The sequence below is a fragment of the Mustelus asterias genome, chromosome 13 (genome assembly GCF_964213995.1).
Source record: "Mustelus asterias chromosome 13, sMusAst1.hap1.1, whole genome shotgun sequence".
Taxonomy (NCBI): Eukaryota; Metazoa; Chordata; class Chondrichthyes; order Carcharhiniformes; family Triakidae; genus Mustelus; species Mustelus asterias.
Window position 1 is genome coordinate 79,157,901 of NC_135813.1, and position 22,519 is coordinate 79,180,419.

The 22,519-nt window shown below is 40.2% G+C and overlaps 2 protein-coding genes across 2 annotated transcripts in view; one reads left to right on the top strand and one right to left on the bottom strand.

Annotated features, from left to right (window-relative positions):
* rsrc2 (arginine/serine-rich coiled-coil 2) overlaps nt 1-10,866 on the top strand; it is a 40,000-nt gene extending 29,134 nt beyond the window's left edge. Inside the window, exons 10-11 of the mRNA XM_078227057.1 lie at nt 6,975-7,064; nt 10,112-10,866. Of these exons, the coding sequence (XP_078083183.1) occupies nt 6,975-7,064; nt 10,112-10,294 (273 nt within the window). The 3' untranslated portion in view covers nt 10,295-10,866. The remainder of the gene's footprint in view (nt 1-6,974; nt 7,065-10,111) is intronic.
* Nucleotides 10,867-14,411: 3,545 nt separating this feature from the next.
* On the bottom strand, nt 14,412-22,499 carry LOC144502790 (uncharacterized). Its single transcript, XM_078227062.1, has 4 exons — nt 21,827-22,499; nt 18,501-18,630; nt 17,495-17,628; nt 14,412-15,699 (listed from the first exon to the last, which is right to left on the bottom strand). Exons 1-4 carry the CDS (start codon nt 21,947-21,949, stop codon nt 14,806-14,808), a joined length of 1,281 nt encoding a protein of 426 aa, XP_078083188.1. The 5' UTR covers nt 21,950-22,499; the 3' UTR covers nt 14,412-14,805.
* Between the last annotated feature and the right edge of the window lie 20 nt (nt 22,500-22,519).

Consider the following 22,519-nt stretch of genomic DNA (forward strand, 5'->3'; position numbering starts at 1 on the left):
TGGTGTTCTGCAGGGCTCTGTATTGGGACCTCTGCTGTTTGTGATTTATATAAACGATCTGGAAGAAGGTGTAACTGGGGTGATCAGTAAGTTTGCGGACGACACAAAATTGGCAGGACTTGCAGATAGTGAGGACCATTGTCAGAGGCTACAGAAGGATATAGATAGGCTGGAAATTTGGGCAAAGAAATAGCAGATGGAGTTCAATCCTGATAAATGCGAAGTGATGCATTTTGGTAGAAATAATGTAGGGAGGAGCTATACGATAAATGGCAGAACCATAAAGGGTGTAGGTACGCAGAGGGACCTGGGTGTGCAAGTCCACAGATCCTTGAAGGTGACGTCACAGGTGGAGAAGGTGGTGAAGAAGGTATATGGCATGCTTACCTTTATAGGACAGGGCATAGAGTATAAAAGTTGGAGTCTGATGTTGCAGATGTATAGAACGTTGGTTCGGCCGCATTTGGAATACTGCGTCCAGTTCTGGTCGCCACACTACCAGAAAGACGTGGAGGCTTTGGAGAGAGTACAGAGGAGGTTTACCAGGATGTTGCCTGGTATGGAGGGGCTTAGTTATGAGGAGAGATTGGGTAAACTGTGGTTGTTCTCTCTGGAAAGATGGAGGATGAGGGGAGACTTAATAGAGGTGTATAAAATTATGAAAGGCATAGATAGGGTGAACGGTGGGAAGCTTTTCCCCAGGTCGGTGGTGACGTTCACAAGGGGTCATAGGTTCAAGGTGAAGGGGGGGAGGTTTAACACAGATATCAGAAGGACATATTTTACACAGAGGGTGGTGGGGGCCTGGAATGCGCTGCCAGGCAAGGTGGTGGAGGCGGACACACTGGGAACGTTTAAGACTTATCTAGACAGCCATATGAACGGAGTGGGAATGGAGGGATACAAAAGAATGGTCTAGTTTGGACCAGGGAGCGGCACGGGCTTGGAGGGCCGAAGGGCCTGTTCCTGTGCTGTTTTGTTCTTTGTTTTTATGCGCACATGCTTTTTCAGGTTTTCTATTCTTTACCCATCCTCTCAACTTTTGTGCCTACTTTCATAATTCACCTAGCTCGATAAATTACTTCCTTGTTCCCAGAAATCTGCTATTACCATTTCTTTACTGTCTGAGGGAAGATTATCCATCCTTTTTATTATTTTTGCCCTGTATATATTGGGGGGGGGGGTTTGTCATTCCAGTAATTTTTTTTCCCTTCATCTTCTGTGAAGTTTAATCCTGAATTAGAATTAATCCTGAATTAGCAGATAATTTATTCTTAGTGAACAAAACACAAATTCTGTTCAAAGCAGATTTAATTTTTAATTGGGTTCTCTTGCTGGGGAGGATCAATGTCTTAGAAATAAAAATAAACAAAACTTAAGTTTGCAAGTGGTAATAAAATTGAATGAAACTAAACAACAGGTAATAGCTGATCAAATAATAACTGAGGTGACTAATTCCATCTGTGAGAAGAGGATGCAAGAGCTGAGAAATAATATTTATACAGGTGAAGAGAAGGCTCAGATACAGAACTGTACAGCACAGGAACAGGTCCTTCAGCCCTCTAAGCCTGCACCGATACGTGGTTTCTATCCCTCTGTTCGTCTCCCATTCATGTGTCTAGCAAGATGCACCTTGAAAGTTGCTAATGTGCTTGCTTCCACCACCCTCAATGTGAAAAACCTTCCCTGCACGTCTCCCCTAAATTTGTCACCTCCCACCTTAAACCTGTGCCTTCTTTTAGTCTACCCTTTACTTTGGGGAAAAGCCTCTGACTATCCACCCTATCTATGCCTCTTACAATCTTATAGACTTCAATCAGGCTATCCCTCATCCTCTGTCTTTTTAGTGAAAACAATCTTGAGTTTTTCCAACCTCTCTTCATACCTAAAACCCCCCAGACCAGGCAACATCCTGGTAAATCTTCTTTGCACCCTCTCCAATGCATCCACGTCGTTCTGGTAGTGTGGCGACCAGAACTGCATGCAATATTCCAAACACAGCCTAACTAAAGTTTTATACAGCTATAACATAACTTGTCAACTTTTATACTTGATGTCCCGGTATGCTGTCAGCGTTTTTGGCCACCTTATCCACCTGTATTGCCACTTTCAGGGATCTGTGGACTTGTACACCCAGATTTCTCTATGTCAGTGCTCTTAAGGGTTCTGCCATTTACTGTATAATTCACACTTGAATTTGATCTTCCAAAATACATCACTTTGCATTTGTCTGGATTAAACTTCATCTGCCATTTCTCTGCCCAAGTCTGCAATCTTATCTATATCCTGCTGTATACTTTTGACAATCCCTGTCACTGTCTGCAACCCCAGCACTGATCCCTGTGGAACACTACAAGTTGCTGATTTCCATTCTGAAAAGCATCCTTCCACCACTACTCTGTCTTCTATGAGAAAGCCAGTTCTGTATCCATCTAGCCAGCACACCCCAGATCCCATGAGACTTTACCTTTCCTACCAGCCTGCCATGAGGAACCTTGTCAAATGCCTTACTGAAGTCCATGTAGACAACATCAACCACTTTCCTTCATCAATCATTCAAAAAATAGAAACATTCAACTTCTTGAATGGCACTGATAAACATCAACATATTTCACAAAGTCACTGATTCTACAGCACAATAGCGGGTAAAAGGATTCTAAATTTAACTGCTGTACACATAGGATGGTTAGGGAGCAGTTGTGGGCATAATGTATCAGCAAATTGAGGGTTGGAACAAAAAGTTTGATGAAGGTTAAGACAAGTGTTATGCAATTGTTATATTTCTGGATGCCAGATGGGTAACCGCTCTGATGAAGGGTCATCCTGACTTGAAACATTGGCTCTATTCTCTCTCCACAGATGCTGTCAGACCTGCTGAGATTTTCCAGCATTTTCTGTTTTTGTTTCAGATTCAAGCATCTGCAGTATTTTGCTTATAGCCAGGTGTATCCCAGTAATTTTACATTCCTGCCTAAATCTGTCAGGTGAATTCAAGTAGAAATAAAGCTCCACACAATTAGGGCGGCACGGTAGCACAGTGGTTAGCACTGCTGCTTCACAGCTCCAGGGACCTGGGTTCGATTCCCGGCTTGGGTCACTGTCTGTGTGGAGTTTGCACATTCTTCTCGTGTCTGCGTGGGTTTCCTCCGGGTGCTCCGGTTTCCTCCCACAGTCCAAAGATGTGCGGGTTAGGTTGATTGGCCATGTTAAAATTGCCCCTTAGTGTCCTGAGATGCGTGGGTTAGAGGGATTAGCGAGTAAAATGTGTAGGGATATGGGAGTAGGGCCTGGGTGGGATTGTGGTCGGTGCAGACTCGATGGGCCGAATGGCCTGTTTCTGCACTGTAGGGTTTCTATGATTTCTATGACAATTTGTTTTTCAGAAATCATGATTTGCTCACATTCACAAAAGCTAGCCTTCTGTGTAAATGGGTTACGTATGATTAAATAGTATATGAGGCATAGAAACAATCCATTCAACCCAATCGGTCCTTGCTGGTGTTTATGCTCCACTTGAGTTTCCTCCCATCTTTTCTCTCAGTCTGTCATTGTACCATCTCCCTCAAATATTTGTCTAGCTTCCCTCTAATGCATCTATATGACACGCTTCAACTGCTCCCAGTGGTAGTAAGTTCTGCATTCTTACTGCCCCTTGCGTCAGGAAATTTCTTCTAAATTCCACATTAGATTTCTTATTGACAGTCTTATATTAGTGGCCTCTAGTTATGCTCTTCCCCACAAAAGGAAATATTTGCTCTGTATCCACACTATCAAACCTTTCATACTTTTAAAGACTTCTGTAAAGTCATTCCTTAAACTTCATTTTCAAGAAAAAAGAAACACAATCTGTCAATCCTTTCCTGATATATACCCACCCATTTCTGGTATGATCCTTGTCAATCATCTTCGCATCGTCTCCCATGCCTCCATCCCATGAACCTGAACTGCATCTTAAATTTAGTCTGACCAAGGTACAATACAGATTCAGCATAACTTCCCAACTATTCAATTCTAGAAGTAAAATCTAGTGGTTGTTTGCTTCTTTAGTAGCCTTGCACGAAAATCAGTTTCCGAGAAAGAGTTGATCAATGATGATGTGTATTTTTTACAATGCAGAGTACTGCGACAAATAGTTAGATAAGTTGAGAAACAATAAAAGTCCATTTGAAGTATAAACAAAATGCCAGAAAAATTGCAGGTCAGCACAAAACGGAGTTGCGTTTCAGACCGATGACCTTTCACCAGAATTGGAAAATGTTACTTTGTAAATATGCTGAAAATGGTGCTGCACTAATGACAGCATGAGCATAAAAATCAACTTTAAAGTAAGGAAGAAAAATGTAACCAGTTCAGCCCCTCAAGCTTGCTCCACCATTCAGCTCGATTATGGGTGATTTTCTACCTTAATGCCATTTTCCTGCACTATCCCTTAACCCTTGATATCTTAAATATCTAGAGATCTATCAGTCTCTGTCTTGAATATACTCAATGACAATTTCAAAGATCCTGAGTGAAGAAATAACTTCTCATCGCATTCTTAAATGACGTACCTCTTATTCTGAGACTGTCTCCTGGTTCTGGAGACCCAAGTACATTGTTTTCACATGTATCCTGTGTTTGAAATAAAAACAAAATACTGTGGATTTTGGAAATTTGAAATAAAACAAAATGCTGGAAAATCTCAGCAGGTCTGGCAGCATCTGTATGAGAGAAACAGAAGAGTTGTGTTGGACTCAAAACATTAACTATTTCTTTCTCCACCGTTGCTGCCAGACCTAGTAAGTTTTTCCAGCACTTTATTTTTTATTTCCTGCACCTATCCCGTTGAGCCCTGTAAGAATTTTGTATTCTTCAATGAGATCACCTCTCATTCTTCTACACTTGAGACTATAGTTTTTTAATTATCAAATTTTAATTTTAAGTATTGCTGAAAAGAGACATTGTCAAAGCTTTTAGTCTTGCACTCAACAGGACAATCACAAAAATACCACTGTCAGGGGAAACAACAACTTTATAGTGGATGTGAAGAAAGTGCTGATTGGCTAGGAAGTGGACTGATTAGTCGAGGTGTTGTCGTGGAAAATGTACCAGTTCATGGCAACTAACAGTTAACTGCCAAACCTAAACCAGGCAACTTGATGCTGATTGATTAAAACATTGCCTTGAGGAATGAACCAGTGAATGGCTGTTGCTTATTTTGTTTAGTTGAAACAGGTGTAATATGTGTACATGTTCTTTCTGCCTGCAAAGAGCAGGGTCCAGACATACGCTATACTGTGAGCCCAACTGACAATCTTAAATTAGTCATCAGTGTAATTTTTAGCACACTGAGGATTATTTAGCCAATGTTGTTCAATCGCAGAATCACATCTGATGTGTTTTAAGTTTTGTAAGCACAGGCTGGTTGGGTATGGTCTATACCTTGCCCTTTGCAAACAATGGAAGGGACATGCTGTTTGATATATATTAAGGCACAGGACCCTATTTTTGTGCAGACAGAAAGAACATACACACATTGCACCTCTTTCAGCTAAAGAAAATAAGTGATAACCATTTGCTGGTTCATTCCTCAGGGCATTACCTTGATAAAACAGAATCAAGCTGCCTGGTTTAAATTTCAAATAATGCCAGTCCCTGTAAAACTGTCTTCTGGTTGTCAACCTTTCTGTGTCTGGAGAGTTTACTCTATCAAAACCTTTATGATTTGAACACTTTTTAAAATCACATTATCTTCTTTGCTCTTGGAAATGACACACCTGCTTTTCCAGTCTTGCCATGTAATTGAAGTCCCACATCTCTATTACCATTCCATTAAATCTTTTCTGCATCCTCTCCAAGGCCTTAGCATCCTTTCTAAAGTGTGTCTAGAATTGGACACCTTATTACAGCTGGAATATAACCAATGATTTCTAAAGTTTTAGTAAAACGTCCTTGATTTTCAACTTTAAGCCACTGTTTATAAAGCCCAATATGCTCAATGCTTTTTAAACAATGCTGCCATCTTTAAAAATTTGTTCACATACATTTCAGGTCCCTCTGTTAATTTATATTTCCCCGCCTCTGTTTTCCTGTCACAATGAAGCACATTTAATCAGACCTGCCTCATGTCTGGCCATTTTGCCAGTCTGTGTACTCCATAAATTAGTCACTATCCACCTTATTGTTGACTACATTTGAGTTTTGTGTTACTTGCAAACTCTGAAATTATGCCCATGTCAACAAATCCAGTTCTCTGACATATTTCAAAATTAGCAATTTAAAATTATCACAGAGTAAGGAGAGGGTTTATGAGAAATCTATTTACGTAGAAAGATGGTATGTTCTGCTACCAGGAATGGTTGAGGTAGCAATCTTTGTTTTTAAGGGGAAGTTAGATAAATATTTGAAATGGAGAATGACTCAAAGATATGGGTAGATAACTGGACATTGAGATTAGTGTTAGCCTCTTTCTGTGCTGTAAATGCTAGTGGTTCTACAGGAAGGTTTTGGAATACAGAATAAATTACTTATTTTAACTAGGTACGGCAATCGCATATGAAAATCAAACAAACAAATTGTAATTTTTTTTTAAATGGGAAATGGTGTCGGGGCATTTCTTGCAGCAAATTTTGTATGGTGACTGGTTAATATTACAAGTCTCGGATCTGTATGCAAGTATATAATAGTTTGACCATGTATCAGTTGGAATAAATTATTCCGATAAATTTGCTGTGTTACAACACAAAGCACACTGCAGTTTGTTTTAGGCTGTGACAGTATCACTGTAAACACAATACTCCTAATCACAAACTCATTAAAAGCAGCACCAAGACGATCTAGTTATCTATTTAATTTTACTATTTTTTTATCTATAACGACCTATCCTACTTGGTCTTTCTTTCTGTAAGGTGTTATTTTGAACCGGTGACTTGTGTTTTTCTTTCTCCAAGTCAGTTTGATGTAGTGATTTTTCATGTGCTTTTTTTCTCTTCAAGGATAAGTCACAGACTGCAGAATTATGGGAAAAGCTAAATTTTGGTAACAAGGACCAAAATGTTAAATTCCGAAAATTAATGGGCATCAAGGTGAGTTGTATTAAGAACAGTAACGGTAGCACGTTAATTGTTTATGTGAATTTTTAAAAATATCATTATGATGGGAACAAAATGGCAAGTTGATTCCTGGGAAACAATGCTTGGAGTTAAATTAAGTTTGCCTGCTACAATGGATGGTTTTGAGTAAAACCTGTTGCAGCCACTAATGTGGCTGAACCAAGTGACTGTGGGAAGAAATGTGATGCCTTGGTGGGCAGAAAGGGATTGGATTTATCTTGTAGTAAAATTGTATTCTGAAGTTCTTGAGCATTTTTAAAATTCATTTATGGAATGTGGGCACTGCTGGCTGGGCCAGCATTTATTGCTCATCTCTAACTTCCCTCCACTTCAGAGGGCATTTGAGAGTCAACCACGTTGCTGTGGATCAGGTAAGGATGGCAGATTAATTTCCCTAAAGGACATTAGTGAACCAGATGTATTTTTATGACAATCGACAAGGGTTTCATGATCATCATTAGACTTTTAATTCCAGGGATTTATTGAGTTCAGATTTCACCATCTGCCATGGTGGGATTTGAACCCAAATCCTGAGATCTTGCTTTGGGTTTCTGGATTACTAGTCCAGTGACAATACCAATATGTCACTGCCTCCCCAAGTTGCCATCTTCCAAGACTGCATACCTTTCCCAGAACTCCATTTGAATCTGTAATCAGGTCTCCACCTCTGGCAGTATACCAAATGGCTCTCATCAAAGTCATAAATTATATCCCATGTGACTGACGAAGATAAATCATCCCTCCTTATACTTCTCTCAAGTCTGTAGCTTTTGATTTGGTCGACTACACCATCTTCCAATGTTTCTTCACTGTCATCCAACTGGTTGGGATTGTTTTCACTTAGTTCCATTTTCATTGTATTCAGTGTATAAGTTGCAAAGGTTTATCTTTCTGCTCCTGCACCATCACTTCCATGGTCTCCAAGGATCTATCCTTGCCCCCTTTCTCAACGCCATCCTGCTTCTCGGGCATCATTTGGAAAGTACATTGTTTTTGCATGTATGTTGACAACACCCAGTTATTACTTCGCCACAACTTCTCTTGACTCCTTCACTGTGGTTGCTAAATTATCAGGCTGCTTATCCAACATGCAAGATTGAATGAGCAATAATCTCCAATTAAATATCAGGAAGACTGAGACCATTGGTTTTCTTGCCCACTCCAAGTGGGCAAGAAAAACCCACTTGGTTCTCTAGTTACCAACTCTTCCTCTCCCTCACAACACTCTTAAGACTTAAAACAGTCTGTTCACAACCTTTGGTATCATATTTGACTCCAAGATGTTCTTCCAACCACACATTTGCGCCATCATTAAGACTACCTATTTCTCCTCTATCGTCGCTTAACTTGGCCTCTGTCTCAGCTCTAAAATCCTCATTCGTGTCTTTGTTACCATTGGACTTGACTATTCCAATGCATTCATGGCTGGTCACCAACATTCTACTCTCCCTAAACCAAGGGACATCTAAAACTCTACTACTCATGTCTTAACTTGCACCAGATTCTATTTACCTACCATCTCTGTGCTCGCTAGCCTATGTTGATTCCTGGTCAAGCAACATCTAACTCTTAAAATTTGCAATTTTTTTTTTCAAATCCTCCATGTCCTCGCCCTTCTCTCTCCTACAGCCCTTTGCAATACCTGCACTCATTTAATTTTGGCCTGTTGAGCATCCCGGATTTTAGATCACTTCACATTGATGGCTGGGCAATTCCCGTAGGTGATTGTTCCTTTAAGGGCAACACATATCTAAGCTCTGAACTCTGAAATTCCTTTCCTATGTCTCTCTACCTCGCTTTCCTCCTTTAGGACACTCCTTAAAACCTACTTCTTTGAACTAGCTTTTGGTCATCTTATCTCAGTATGTGTCTTAGTGTCATATTTTGTTTAATAACACTCCTGCGAAATGCCTTAAGACTTAAGTTGTTCAAGGTGATGCAGCTTCTTGACGCTATGGATCCAGGTGTTCAATTGGAAAACTCACCTGTAAAAGGGAAATCGCTTTAAATTGATATTAATATCTTTGATTGAAAAGTCAAAACAATACAATTTTTGTATTACTTCAGTCCTGGATTATCCTGAATGACTTGTCATTAATTAACAGTGAACTATTCCACTTCCAACAGCCAGGTCTGGCAGTGAGCTACTCCACTTCAGCCAAATCTGGCAGTAGATGGGGCTAAAGCTGTTGTCTGAAACCTTGAGACCAATTTCTGCACTGTGGCATGGGAATGCAGATTCTACAGCTAGTTTGTACAATTTTAAATTCCCTTGAGTAATATATTTTGATGTTAGAAACTAACTGATCCTGTTCTGAGTGTTACACTGTTCTGCTGTTTGCAGTAACAGTTGGCATTTTATACAGCACATCACAACTGGCTTTTCACCTAGTCAGTCAGCTAGATATTGAAGAATGAGAAAGAAGCAACAATTGAACATGCCCTGTGGGCCTACAATGAACTAACAGGTAAACTAAGTTGCCATATTTGAGTAGAATGAGTTGATATTCTGACGTTTAGGATAATGAGAGGTGTTCACATAACATTAAAAAATTCTTGGTGGGCTTGACAGCATGGATGCTGAAAGGCTGTTTTTCCTGGCTGGAATGTCCAGAACTAGCAGTTGACCATTTCGGGCTGAGATGAGAAATATCTTTACTCGTACACCAGAAGACTACATGCTCAGTTGCTAGTTCAGAAACAAAACCAATTAGATTTTTGTACACCAAGGAGATTCAGGGATATATAGATAAGATGGGAAAGTGGAGTTGAGGTAGGAGATTTGACTATAGTCTTATTGAATGCCAGAGCAGGCTTGATGGGCTGTGTGGCCTACCCTTCCTATGTTCGTGTGAACCAATATGAAAATGCCCATGAAAGGGTCTGTGGTCCACAGTGTCTTCGGCTAAAAAATTTTGAAGCAATCTGAAGGTAAGTCTGTCTTTTGGTCTCACAACTTGTGAATGTCAAAGCCTTAATTATCTGATGTGTTACTTTATTGTAATTATTTTATTTTGAAGGATGAGGAAGAGATAGGAACCCCAATACCAAATCCTGATGCAAGTTTCAAAACTCTAAAGCAGCAGGAAGAAGTATTCAGGAACTTGGATGCTCAGTATGAGATGGCACGATCACAAACCCACACACAGAGAGGCATGGGCCTGGGTTTCTCCTCTTCGATGAGAGGAATGGACACAATTTAAGAACAAACATTGTACTTGTGCTTGAGCACATGATTTTTTTTATATCGTCTTCGTCCATGTTGGAGATTTAAAGCTTCATCTTGATTTTCACTTTCCCATTTACTGAAAAAGCTAGCAATCTAGCTTGCATGGTTGTTGCAATGCAAAATAATTTATTAAAGGTTTTGATTGTAAAGATAACTGGGTGTATCAACAATCATACTGTGATAGTTACTCTTCCTAAACATTGGGACTTCATTGGAGAAAGAGTTGATGGCAACATTTTGCAACGAGGAAAGGGAAGTTCTATCATATCTTTCTTTCTTATGTATTTGAAGTGATGTATGCAGACTGGATTCAAACAGCCCAATTTCATTCATATTTTGTTGTAATACTTCATGTTGCTGTATTATGTGATTGCTTTTGTACTAAAACTTGTACAGTTATTTTCATCTTTTGAAATGCAAATGATGAATGTGTAGTTGTAAATTAGGATTTAGTTTGTATGTAAGTACTTATTCCAGTGCTGAAAAGCGCTTTATAGTGCACTGTTCATTATCAAGCTTTCTGGACAATAAATGGATGATTTTCAATACATGCACTAATTTAGTGATATCAGGAATGCTCTGCACATGATCAGAATCCTATCACCAACATGTTGTACATGAGTTAAAAGAGGTTATCCTTTACTAACCTCGTCTCCAGCCCCATTATTATAAGTTTTCAGACACATCCCTAACAATTGAACCAAGGCTTCCCTTTTTTTGTCTTTTTAAAGCATCTTGTCATCTATAACATTAGATACTTGAACCATTTTATACCAAAACGCATTTACCCAGATACTCATGAGATGAACAAAGGATAAGAGTCGATTTGCAGTTCAACCCAATTTTATTAAAGAATCTTGTTATCAAAACTCAACACCGATTTGAGATTCTGACACTACCCATGCAGTTGAACTTGGCTGGGTATAACTGTCTTCGCTGAGCTCTGCCGATACAGATGATCTTGCCTCTTAACTCAGGGTTGTCTACACAAAGGTTGGTCTTGCACACCCACTTCTGTCATTGCTGTGTCTGCAAGGTGGTAGCCTCCAGGTGTCTCTTCTTGTACCCTTCTCTTTGCGCCCTTCTGGAAGATTCTCTGGCTTCCAGCCAGTGAGGTTAGTTAGCCGCAACATCCAATGGGATTGCAGTTTCCATATATGGAAGATGCCAGAAGTACCCTGGGTGTCCATCCTCAGGTGCACGTAGTCCTTTCCATATATGGTATCTGAGGTGCTGGTGAATCTGGCCAATACTTGCAATTAAACAAATATTCTTATTTGGTCAGGATCATACACTTCTGATCCCAGCTTCCTGGATGTTCAGGCCTGGCTGCTCCAGCTATTCGCTGCTGTTTAATTTAGATTGTCCAATTCTGTATCTGGCCTAACTGTTCAGGTCATTGGCTACAATCTTGGGATTATATATGTCAGTACTGGAGTTCAGAATGTTATAATTTACATTCTTTTTTATCTTGCCTTACCCCCTGGCTAGCTCTTCAGTAAATGAGGGATAAAAAAATGTATTTGTAAAGCTCCTTTCACGACCTCCAAATTTCCCAAAGCAATTTATAACCCAACAAAGTACTTACGAGCTTTGTCACCCTTGTATTGAAATTGGGGCTGTTAATCTCTGCACAATATTCTCCACAAACAGCAATGTGATAATGATCAAATAATCTTTAATGTTAATTGAGAGATGAATAGGCGAGGCATTAGGGACAACTCCCTTGCTCTTCAGAACAATCGAATGGGATCTTTTATGTCTACCTAGGAGAACAGGCAGAGCCTCAGGTTTTTTAATCTCATCTGAAAGAGAAGAATAATCTTGAGTTATTGCAGTCTCCATTACCAGACTTTGTGATTCTAAAATAAGATTTGAGGGTGGGAAAGCAGGAAGAATTAACATAGATAAGATTCATGAGAGACTCTATCACCATTGGCACATCTATTTACCTATTATTGGTTCACATTCCTGATTGCTATTCAGTAGTTGTGTAGACAAGTTCAGGCATATAATGATTGATGAGATACATGCTGTCATTCATGATACTCCTTCAACATACATTCAACCTTTGTGCAGGTTACTTCATGGTGGAAAAAACTGCATTGCTTCTTGAAATGATCCTGAATGTCTGCAGATTGAATCAATCTTGAAAATATGCACCAATTCACAACAGAAACTAAACGGCTGTTCCAGAAGGCAAAGTGATACATGACATAGTTCGCTCTCCCAAGTTGCACAAATACTACGAACCAAAATATCAAGCTTCCACAAGGAGAAAACTAGCACGAAAGAGAATACCTACTGAATAAGTTTTTTTTTAAAAAAATGGCAGGAGGATTGCTACTTTGTTCTTTCAAGTGGTTGTACGAATGCAACATGCAAATATGATACGCTTGTCTTTCATGTCTGATGATTTGAGATTTTTCTGCTTCTCCAATTAAGTAGCTTACCTACTCAACATTTACATACCTTAGAAACTATAGATAATTCATAGAATCCCTACAGCGCAGGAGGAGGCCATCTGGCCCATTGAGCCTGCACTGACAACAATCCCACTTGGGCCCTAGCTCTGTAACCCCATATATTTACCCCACTAATCCCCCTTACACCAGGGGGGGGCAATTTAGCATAGCCAATCAACCTAATCCACACATGTTTGGAGTGTGAGAGGAAACAGGAGCACCTGGAGGAAACCCACGCAGTCACGGGGAGAACGTGCAAATTCCACACAATCACCTGAGGCTAAAATTGAATCCGGGTCCCTGGCCCTGCGAGGCAGCAGTGCTAATCACCGTGCCACCGAGCATATAAGGAAATAGCATAAAACTTCTCTAAAAGCTACACAATCCAAGTAAGCCATCCATCCTAGACCTACAAATTGCTATTTTTGCCAGGCCCAAGAGCGATCCACAAGATGATTCATCAATTGTAGCACCCATATCATGAATAGCACAAGCTATTGATAGTGAGTAAAACTCAACTATGCAAGTCAGGTTCCTGGGGGTGATTACTGGCTTTGCCATTTGTGATATGGGTGCTACATTGGAGGATCATCTTGTGGATTGCTCTTGGGCCTGGCAAAGATAACATTTTGTAAGACCAGGATGAGTGGCTTACTCTGATTGCCTGCCTCTCTTCTGTGTCCTTATCCATACCTGGGTAATGCTAGAAAGCCAGTATGCGTGATGTCTTCAATACATTACCCGTAACTCCGTGCACCTTTATTTTAGGCAGCATACTTTGGTGTGGCACCTTGTCAAATGCCTTCTGGAAATCCATATACACCATATCCACAGATTCCCCATTGTCCACTGTGCACATAATGTTCTCAAAGAATTCCACCAAATTGGTCAAACATGACCGGCCCTTCATGAATCCACGCTGCGTCTTCCCAATGGGACAATTTATACCAGATGTCTCGCTATTTCTTCCTTGAAGCATCTTCAAGCATTTTCCCTACTACAGAAGTTAAGCTAACCGGCCTACAGTTACCCGCCTACAGTCTACTTATTTTTTTAAACAGTGGCGTCACATTTGCTGTTTTCCTATCTGCAGAAACCACCCCAGAGTCCAGATGAAATGGAGAAATGAGGGTAGTGGAATGGAAGCTGGGCGTGAGGAAGCGTAATCGAAGCAGCTTGGGAGTTAATGGACTTAAGAGTCGAGAGAGAAAAAAAAAGTTCACTGGGAGAGGAACAGATTGAAATACCGGAGCAGTCCGGTTTCTGGAAGAATGTAGAAGCTGCCTCTTGGGGATTGGAGGATTATCTGGTTGAAGACCCTGGTACAATGGCTTGATGTTCTGTAGTGGGGCCATGGACTTGGGAACTATGAGAAAGTGTTTAGCTCTGCAAAGTAGAAGTTGGTTCACCAGACAACAGCAGATTTAACGAAAATGTTAGGAACGGACAGCAAGTGAAGCAGCTTACAGTGAATGAGAGGAGCAGAGAAATTGAGATCGCTGATGATCAAGAGAGGCTGTTATTGTATTTTTTAAATATAGGTGTGAAAATAGATAAGAAATAAACATACCTACGTAAAAGTAAGGAGAAAATTTAAGAAGCAATTCATGCATAAATGTCTCTTTTCTCATAATAAAGACAGTTTAATGGATCAACAGTTTAGTATCCAAATCACTCTTAATGGTCCAAAACATAAACAAGGTCAAGACTCAAAGTATAACCTTGCCGTTCCTTCATTGATAAGACCTGCCATGTGTCTGCAACATTTTCAATCTGACATCTACAATATTTTGCTTTTTTCATACTTATAGTCTATTGCTGAAATTGCCCTCCCACCCCAGCCCACTTCTGACAACATACCAAGAATATGATAATGACGTGTGAAATAACAACTCCAATTATATGTGTAGACTTCAAAAATGATTTTTTACTGTTCAGGATTATTTAACTTCTGCAGAAGATACCCAAATTGAAGCAGTGGCATAGAGTTTAAATGCAGTCCAAACTCCTACCTAGAAGCTTATTTACAGATCAAACTAGAATACAAAACATGAGCTACACCAGTGATTAGATTATGATTTGCAAACTCTAATATAAGCAGCACTATAGGATATTCACTTTGACGTTTCCACAAGGCAGAATCATCATCAAGCCCCATCCAGCTTAACAGCAAAACCTTCATCGCTTCAGGAAAAAGTTTGTCTACCAATTCCTCAGCAGGTGGTAAATCTGTGATTCTGTCGATGTGAGTTGTTTTAAACTCTTCTACTTGCCTGCTGATAGAGGCATTAGCAGAATAAAACTGATGTCCCAACCAATTACTTACAGTATAAAGCATCTGACTACAATAAATAGAATTAACCCCTGTTTCAGTGGTTTCTGTTTTGATAATGAAGTCTTGAAGATGGGTCAGAAGTTGCAGCGTCATATCAGCCAACTTCTGTATAGATATGTTTTCACTTACGAGGAGTTCAACAAAATCAAGCAACAGTGTAATCGTTTTCTCGTGTTCCTTTTCTGTTTGCAATGATAACATTTTAAACACCTGATAAACTGATCTAAACTTGAGAGATAAAGAATCAGAACCGAAAACCTCCACATATGGTGAGTTATCTGCACAAAGTTCTTCAGTTTGTTGTAAAGTTCTTTCTTCTTGTATACAATAGTTATGGTCATCCTGATTAACGATACTGTTGTAAGTAGAATCCAAAGGTGAAGCGGCTGTCTCATATACATTAACATCAGGTACTACATTAGTACGGGGAATGCTTGAATGTAATGCATTAAAACTTTTGGGGTTTCTCATTTCAGAAATGCAATTTTCAAGCAATTCTTCTTTAGGGAGGTTTTGCAGAATCTTAACATCATATTTTTCATTCAGAATGGGGTCATTTATTCTTGCTTTCCACAAATCCTGAAACAAGAAAACAAATATTATGGTAGTCCAAAGTATTAGATAGCCACTGGGATTGACTGAAAACAAAATTGCATTACTTTTTGTAAAACATGCCATAACACTTCCTTTGTCAATACAGTTGAAGGATTTCAGCAGTTTTTCAAGGCATATGTCATTCATTGGTTGAAACCAGGCTCATCCAATACCCCAAGCCAATGACACTCCAGAGGTTGTTTTCAAAATGTTCATGAGCCTATTTTAAAAAATTAAAAAAAAACTTTTCCAATTCAATCAAATCAAGTCTAATTCAGAGCCTCAACAAGTTGAGACAGTTCCGAACCAGGCTGACAAGACAGGGCATTCAATCCTCTACCCTGTTTTGGGCCTGATCTGCATGAGCCAAGCTGATTGGAGTAGGTGGAGAATTCCTCCTCCAAGGCTTGATCTCATTTGCATCTTAGCCAAAAGGCCGAGATACCGCTTTTAAAAATTGCCTCATATGAAACTTAAATGCAACCCAATGACCTCAACCAAGCACAGCATCCGCATAACTACACTTGATCTTAGCCACAAGGCCATTCATGAGCCTATCCATAGCCATGATGTGGAGAATCTTAACATCATGTTTACCCCTATCCATAGCAACAGAGTGTGAGAAGCAAGCAATCTGTGATTGGAGGAGGAACAACTCTGGTGGCAACGAGTGTGCTCCAGAAAGAGAGGCATAGGCAGGATTAGAGAGATAGGCTGTCATGCTGTGCGTGGATGGGAGGAGGCTGGCTGCCGGACCAGGAGAGGCTGGTGAGCGGGCAGGTGTGGGATGCATGGTGAGGATGAAGAGACCCATTGTCCGGGGTGTGGGAGAGAGAGCGATCGCATGTGGGAGAGAGGGAGTAATGCGAGTGTGGGAGGGAGGGGCGAGTGAGCGTGGGGGAGAGAACACATCCAAGTGTGTGTGTGTGTATGTATGTATATCTGGCTCACTCAGTCTCAGGATTCTCACTCACCCTCACACTGTAACACCCAATCAAACCTACACACATGCACAGTGGGTGAGGGTGAGTGAGTGAGCATCGAGAGATTGGGAGTGAGCCAGGCAAACAGACTCTGTCCCTCTCACATGCTAATGGTGATCTTTATTAATTACTTTTTTAAATTATCCATTCATTGTTTTATTTTTGCTCAGCAAACTGTTCTTCATACCTCAACTTTATTTTGAAATTCATGTTTTCTGTTGAGCCAAACCTTATCTTTCTGAAATAAAAGCAAAATACTGCGGATGCTGGAATCTGAAACAAAAAAAGAAAATGCTGGAAAATCTCAGCAGGTCTGACAGCGTCTGTAGGTAAAGAATAGAGCCAACATTGAGTGTAGATGAAGGGTCATCTAGACTCAAAACGTTGGCTCTACTCTCTCCCCATAGATGCTGTCAGACCTGCTGAGATTTTCCAGCTCTTTCTGTTTCTGCTGATCTTTCTGAAATTTGTTCATCGGAAATGGAAATGTGAAAAGGTTAGAGAAGGCTGTCCGAACTCACAATCACCCAGTCTGATCCTCATTGTACTCTCTCCCGATAGCTAAACACATTTATCACTAATATTTTAATTAATAGGTTTCAAAATAAACTTTAACATTGTAACATGCTATTGATTTTGAATCACAACATACACATTGATAAAGCAAATGGTGAAGGAATTATCATTTTAAGTTGAATTACATGAAAAATTATAATGCCAAATAATACGTTGTCGCCATGATCTAAATAGCTGAAAATTCTTTTACAATTGGCGTTTCTTTCAAATGCTAACAGTACCTGAAGTACAAGAAGGACATCTAACTGTTGCTCTTTGGTGTACATCTCAAACGCAACTCGAAATAGTCCCTGAATGCTGTAAAACCACAAATTGTTCACCACAGTTGGAATCTTCAGTCCTTCAAATCGAAATTCTGCAAACAAATGTTTTCAGACATCATAAATAGAAGTGAAAGAGAAATGGAAAAGAGCTCATTTCGAAGGCTGCCATCAACACTGCGGACAATCTACAGATGTCAAGGGCAGCAAAGGCAGTTACATCATTAGAAATGGGGGAAATCACAGTAAAAACTAAAGCATGCAGGGAAATGACCTATAAAAGAGATACAACTGTTCATGAAATAGCTGATTGAAAACCAAAGAAAGTCATGAGTGAATGACACGGTGGCACAGTGGTTAGCACTGCTGCCTAACAGCACCAGGGACCCGGGTTTGATTCCCGACTTGGGTCACTGTCTGTGTGGAGTTTGCACATTCTCCCCGTGTCTGCGTGGGTTTCCTCCGGGTGCTCCGGTTTCCTCCCACATTCTGAAAGACGTGCTGGTTAGGGTGCATTGACCCGAACAGGCGCCAGAGTGTGGTGACTAGGGGAATTTCACAGTAACTTCATTGCAGTGTTAATGTGAGCCTTACTTGCGACTAATAAATAAACAAAAAATAAATTTAAAAATGTATAGCACCAGGGTTAAACCACATCTTGAGAACTGTGTCTAGTTCTGGTCATCAAAACAAAGAGAGGCACTTAAGGCATGGAAATATTGCAGAGAACAGCCACATAGATTCCCGAGAGTAGGGATCAGCTGAGAGATGAAAACAAAACGAGAGAAATTTTGATGTTGCAAACTAGAAATGAAGCATTTGGGGCATCTTATTGAAGTACACAAGATAAATCTAGAAAATTATGTTAAATAAAGATGTGTGAGGATGACAAAGGGAACATGATTGGTAAACTCTTTTGAATAGCCCTATAGATTCTACTGGATTCAAATGAGAATTAACATAGTACCTGAACTAAAGCTGAGCTTAGTTGCTAATCCTTTCTTTGCAAATTTTGCATGAATTCTTGGATGATTTTCAGTACGGATGCCAGTTTTCGCAACAACATCAGCACCAAGAAAAAGAGGGGTCAAGCTCTCCTGAAAGAGAGAAAGAAAAATTTTAAAATGTAAATATATTACTAGATATAAAATCTATCGACCATATTGTTTTGTTTTCTTTTTTATTAGATTTCCGTGCACCATGTTTCATTCCAACAATTACTTCAGTAAGAATAAATTTCAGGCTAACATTTTCTTTTAAAATATGGAAAGACAATTCATTATTTGGACACTTGGATTTTGTATCAAGAAGATTGCAAGTTCACCTTTGGATTGGGAGTGAGAATGCCTTTTTCAAGTAATCACCTCACCAGCCTGGTACTTGAGAGGGGCAGAACAGTATGCTTTTTGCACTGCAATTATTTTAATTGATGGGGGAAGCAAGTGGTTCAAAGGCAAAGGCTTGTGTAAATCACATGACAGGGATGAGTTTTAACTTTTGAACTTGTTTTTGAATTCAGTTGGAATGGAACTGAGAAAGTGATAAGCTGTCCAGCTTGCATTCTCCTTGTCTTGCCAGAGATAGAATGGTTAACAGTACCTCGCTAGGAAAGAGTGAGTATGTGTGGGGGGTGGCAGAGTGTCCTTGGGGCTTGGGAGTGGGTGAGGGAGTGTGTTTGGAGGATGGGAGAGAGAATGAGTGAGTGTGTCTGTGAGGGGTGGGAGAGTGCGAGTGTGTGTGGCAGAGAGCAAGTGAGTGGGTGGGGTGGTAAAGAGTGAGTGAGAGCGTGTGGCAGAGAGAGTGAATGAGTGAATGGATGGATGGGTGGTCGTTCACAAGAGAGGGAGTGGGAGACTGAGTTTGTGGAGGTGAATGGAAGCCTGCCTAGTCTCAGGTTTCTGACTCATTCTTCACAAGCACTCACATACACTGATCCCAGTGACCCTCTCACCTGCTAGTTATTTCTATTACGTTTGTTTTTAAACTTATGACATTGCTGTATTTTTGCTCAGCAATTGATTCTTTCCTTAAATCTTAACTTTTTTTTGAAATTCAGTTTATTTTTGTGCAAAACCTTGTCTTTCTGAAACTTGCTCATCGACCCCTTGAATGAGAAAGTATGTAAATGTGGCCCCTGAACAAAAAACTTGGACAAGTCTGGACTAGATAAAATGCACACTCCCCCCATCCCAGTCATAACATAATTCTCTCTGAGGCTTAATAATCCAATACCTGAGCAAGGTTTGTAGGCTTCTGATTATCAACCAGCATGAGTCATTGCAAGTAATACTCGGTCTATGAGTAATTAAGAATGAAACCAAGTGACTGCAGTACCACCTAGCTGAACAACAGTGGAGAGGTATTGGAGAGGGGTGTGGTCAACTGTGTCAAAGGATGCAAACAGTTTATCATGAGCATTATAAATGTAGATGCTGAAGCTGTGGTTGCTAATGAATTTACGAAGGGTCCTTCAACTAAAAACAAGTTTTGAGAACCACAAATCTAGGCTGGTATTCCAAGTGTACTATCCGAAATGCCACATGAATGAGACATTAAACCAAGGCCCTGACAACCCTTTCAAGTTGGCATAAAAGATCTTGTGACAATATTTTTAAAATAGTAGAGTCTTCTCTGTGTCCTGGCCAATGTTTATCTCTCAACTACAGGTTATCTGATCATTATCACATTGCTTCTTGAGGGACATTGCACAGATTGACTACATTTCAATTAAGGTACTACATTAGCAGTTAAGTGCCGAGTTGTAAAAGGCACTGTATAAATGCAAGACTTTATTTTTTCTTTTAACTCTTAATTTTGTTTTGACAAACCTATTTTGTCTTGTGCAGTTTTTAACCATTTTGTTTAGCCTGGACTTTAAATCTATACAGCGCTGAATAAGATTGACATTTATGCTTTTGTCCCTTTATACCACACAAAGAAAATAAAGAAACAAACACTGACTACAGAGAGTTTTTGTGATTGAATTCACATTTCATTTACTCAAACACAGCAACCAAGCAATGATTCATATTTGCATTGCTATAATGCATTCAGTGGTAATTGCTAACTTTTTTTATTAATTCAAGGGATATTGCCTTCACTGGCCCGGCCAGCATTTATTGCCTATCCCTAATTTCCCTTGAACTGGTAGTGAACTGCCTTCTTGAACCACTGCAGTCCATGTGATGTAGGTAAACCTGCAGTGCTATTAGGGAGAGAAGTTCAAGATCTTAACCAAGCAACAGTGAAGAAGCAATGATATATTTCCAAGTCAAGGTGGTGAGTGGCTTGGAGGTGAACATCCAAATGGTGGTATTCCCATGTATCTGCTGCACCTGTCCTTCTAGACAGTGGTGGTTGTGGGTTTGGAGGGTGCTGCCTAATTTGGTGAGTTCCTGCAGTGCACCTTGAGATGGTATACACAGCTGCCAATGTTCATCAGTGGCAGAGGGATAGAATGTTTGTAGAAGGGATAGCAATCAAGCAAGATGGTTTGTCCGGGATGGTGTCAAGCTTCTTGAGTGCTTTTGGAGCTGCACTCATTCAGGCAAGGGGAGAGTATTCCATCACACTCCAGATTTGTGCCTTGTACGTTGTGGACAGGCTTCGGGAAGTCAAGAGTTGAATTATTTGCCACAGGATTCCTAGCCTCTGGCCTTTTCTTATTACCACAGTATTTGATATGGCTAGTTCAGTTCAGTTTCTGGTCAATACTAACCCCCATGATGTTGGCAGTGAGGGATTCAACAATGGCAATGCCATTGAATGTCAAGGGATAATGGTTAGATTGTCTCTTATTGGAGATGGTCATTGCCTGGCCCAGATGTTCTTTGCCACTTGTCAGCCCAAACCTGGATATCATCTAGGTCTTGCTGCATTAAGACATCAACTGCTTCCATAACTTAATAAAGGGAACTTCAAGTGTTACTGAATCCAATGCTATATCTATTCTAAGCCTTTGCTTTGCACTCTCAAATTTCAATTTTGGTTTTTAATGTATTCAAATAAATTAATTCATTATAAAAACGTACATTAAGCTATCATACTCTCCTGTTTGAAATGTAAATGATATTTAAGAATTAGGAATTTACAAACCCATATCATACAAGACTACAGGCCAAGTGTTGGAGAATGGAATTAGAAATAGATAGGTGCTTGTTAGCAGCACAGACACAATGGGCTGAAGGGCCACTTTCAGTGTTCGAAAACTCTGTGACTAACGTTTCATCATCCAAACAGACTTTGGAACTTTACATAAATAATAATCAAATTTAATATTTAAATAATACCAACCTCCACCTGATAATCTTGACACACCTTAATTGAATCAGGAGGACTCAAGAATACAAATCTGATTTTCCTGAGACCCACACCCCATTCTGGCAAACGCACAGAATAACGTTCAAGAGACATCATGGTTCAATGTTCACCACATCCCTCTGGAGGTATAGAATTACTCAGATCCCATTCCGAGAGACACTCCAAAGTAAAAAGAAAAAGAGGTGTATGTTGAACCAAACCAGAAAATGCTGGGAAAATGTCAGCAGGTCTTACAGCATCTGTGGAGCGAGAATAGAGCCAACGTTTCGAGTTTGGATGACCCTTCGTCAGGGCTGGTAAATGTTGAAATATGCAGCAGGCCGATCAGCATCTGAAGGAGAAAGGCGAGTGTCTCCGGCATTCATTAGCAAGGTGGCCTCGGCCTACCAGAATCCCACTCATTTTTGGCTTGAAAATTTAACTGGGGTTTCAAACAATTTGCTCCTCGCAATTTCTTTCAGCTGCACACAACAATTGGTCTTCACATCTACAGGAGCTTCATTGCCAGAAGGCTCTTCGGTGTCTGGAGACTCCGGCACCTCATTAATATCAGCAGCGATAATAATCCCTGGTTAACAACTAGAGCTGACTGATTCAGGCCAGGCAGCTCCCCTCCATCACCATGGAAGCGGCCCAGGTCACAACCGCTTTGCACTCTGAACCCCG

Excerpts from the sequence above, each read along its gene's own strand:
- LOC144502790 (XM_078227062.1), bottom strand. The coding sequence starts at position 21,949 with ATGATGTCTCTTGAACGTTATTCTGTGCGTTTGCCAGAATGGGGTGTG. Across the intron at positions 18,631-21,826 it reads GTCAAGATTATCAGGTGGAG|GAGAGCTTGACCCCTCTTTT; the intron begins GTTGGTATTATT and ends TCTCTCTTTCAG. Across the intron at positions 17,629-18,500 it reads TAAGCTCAGCTTTAGTTCAG|AATTTCGATTTGAAGGACTG; the intron begins GTACTATGTTAA and ends ATTTGTTTGCAG.